This window comes from Penaeus monodon, chromosome 34 (genome assembly GCF_015228065.2).
Source record: "Penaeus monodon isolate SGIC_2016 chromosome 34, NSTDA_Pmon_1, whole genome shotgun sequence".
Taxonomy (NCBI): domain Eukaryota; kingdom Metazoa; phylum Arthropoda; class Malacostraca; order Decapoda; family Penaeidae; genus Penaeus; species Penaeus monodon.
Genome location: NC_051419.1, coordinates 6,146,590 through 6,147,233, shown reverse-complemented (window position 1 = coordinate 6,147,233; position 644 = coordinate 6,146,590). Strand labels below are relative to the sequence as shown.

The following is a 644-nucleotide window of genomic DNA, read 5'->3' as shown; positions in this document are numbered from 1 at the left end:
ATAATCTGCTATTATATATAATATACCTATATATCCCTTGTCTAGCATGTCTTGAAGTAAGAAAGAGAACCTGATCTTCCTTTTGTTGTTTTGTTTACAAGTTGTTCAGCATGAATCTTCATCAAGAAAATCATATTACAGTAATTTAGGAACTAGCAAGTAATTGTTTTTGAACTGTTGTACCATTCTGGTATCATATGTATACCGAAAATCAAATCCTTAATTTTTAAATCTTTATTTCAGGTTAAAAAAGGCCCACCCCCCAAGGTTGTGGCTAAAACAAGCCCTCAGGAAGACACAGATGAAGCAGCGGCACTGGAGAAATTTGCACTCGAGTTAAGGTGGTGTTTGCAGCAGATAGAACTCAGCATGGAGAAGAAGCAGGGAAATTCCAAACAAAGTAAGATAGAAGCTCATATAATGTGCTTTGGGGATGAATAGATGTATTTCATTCAACCTTTTTGCAGCTTCTTGCATTTTGGTTTCATGTGTTATCTTTACACCTTGTTGGATCTCTCTTGTTTACTAGATTTATTTTCATTTTTATGTAAGACATTAAAGGAACTGCTGTAATTATTTTCAGGAGTGAATGAAAGAAAGAATAACTAATATTTTTGTTATGAATGTTAAATTATACTCTGTTG

At 33.4% G+C, this 644-nt stretch overlaps 1 protein-coding gene across 1 annotated transcript in view; it reads left to right on the top strand.

Annotated features, from left to right (window-relative positions):
* LOC119594543 (UPF0488 protein C8orf33 homolog) overlaps positions 1–644 on the top strand; it is a gene marked incomplete at its 5' end in the record, with an annotated part of 9,598 nt that overhangs the window by 5,736 nt on the left and 3,218 nt on the right. The window contains 1 exon segment of the mRNA XM_037943574.1: positions 244–400. Coding sequence (XP_037799502.1) covers positions 244–400 — 157 coding nt within the window.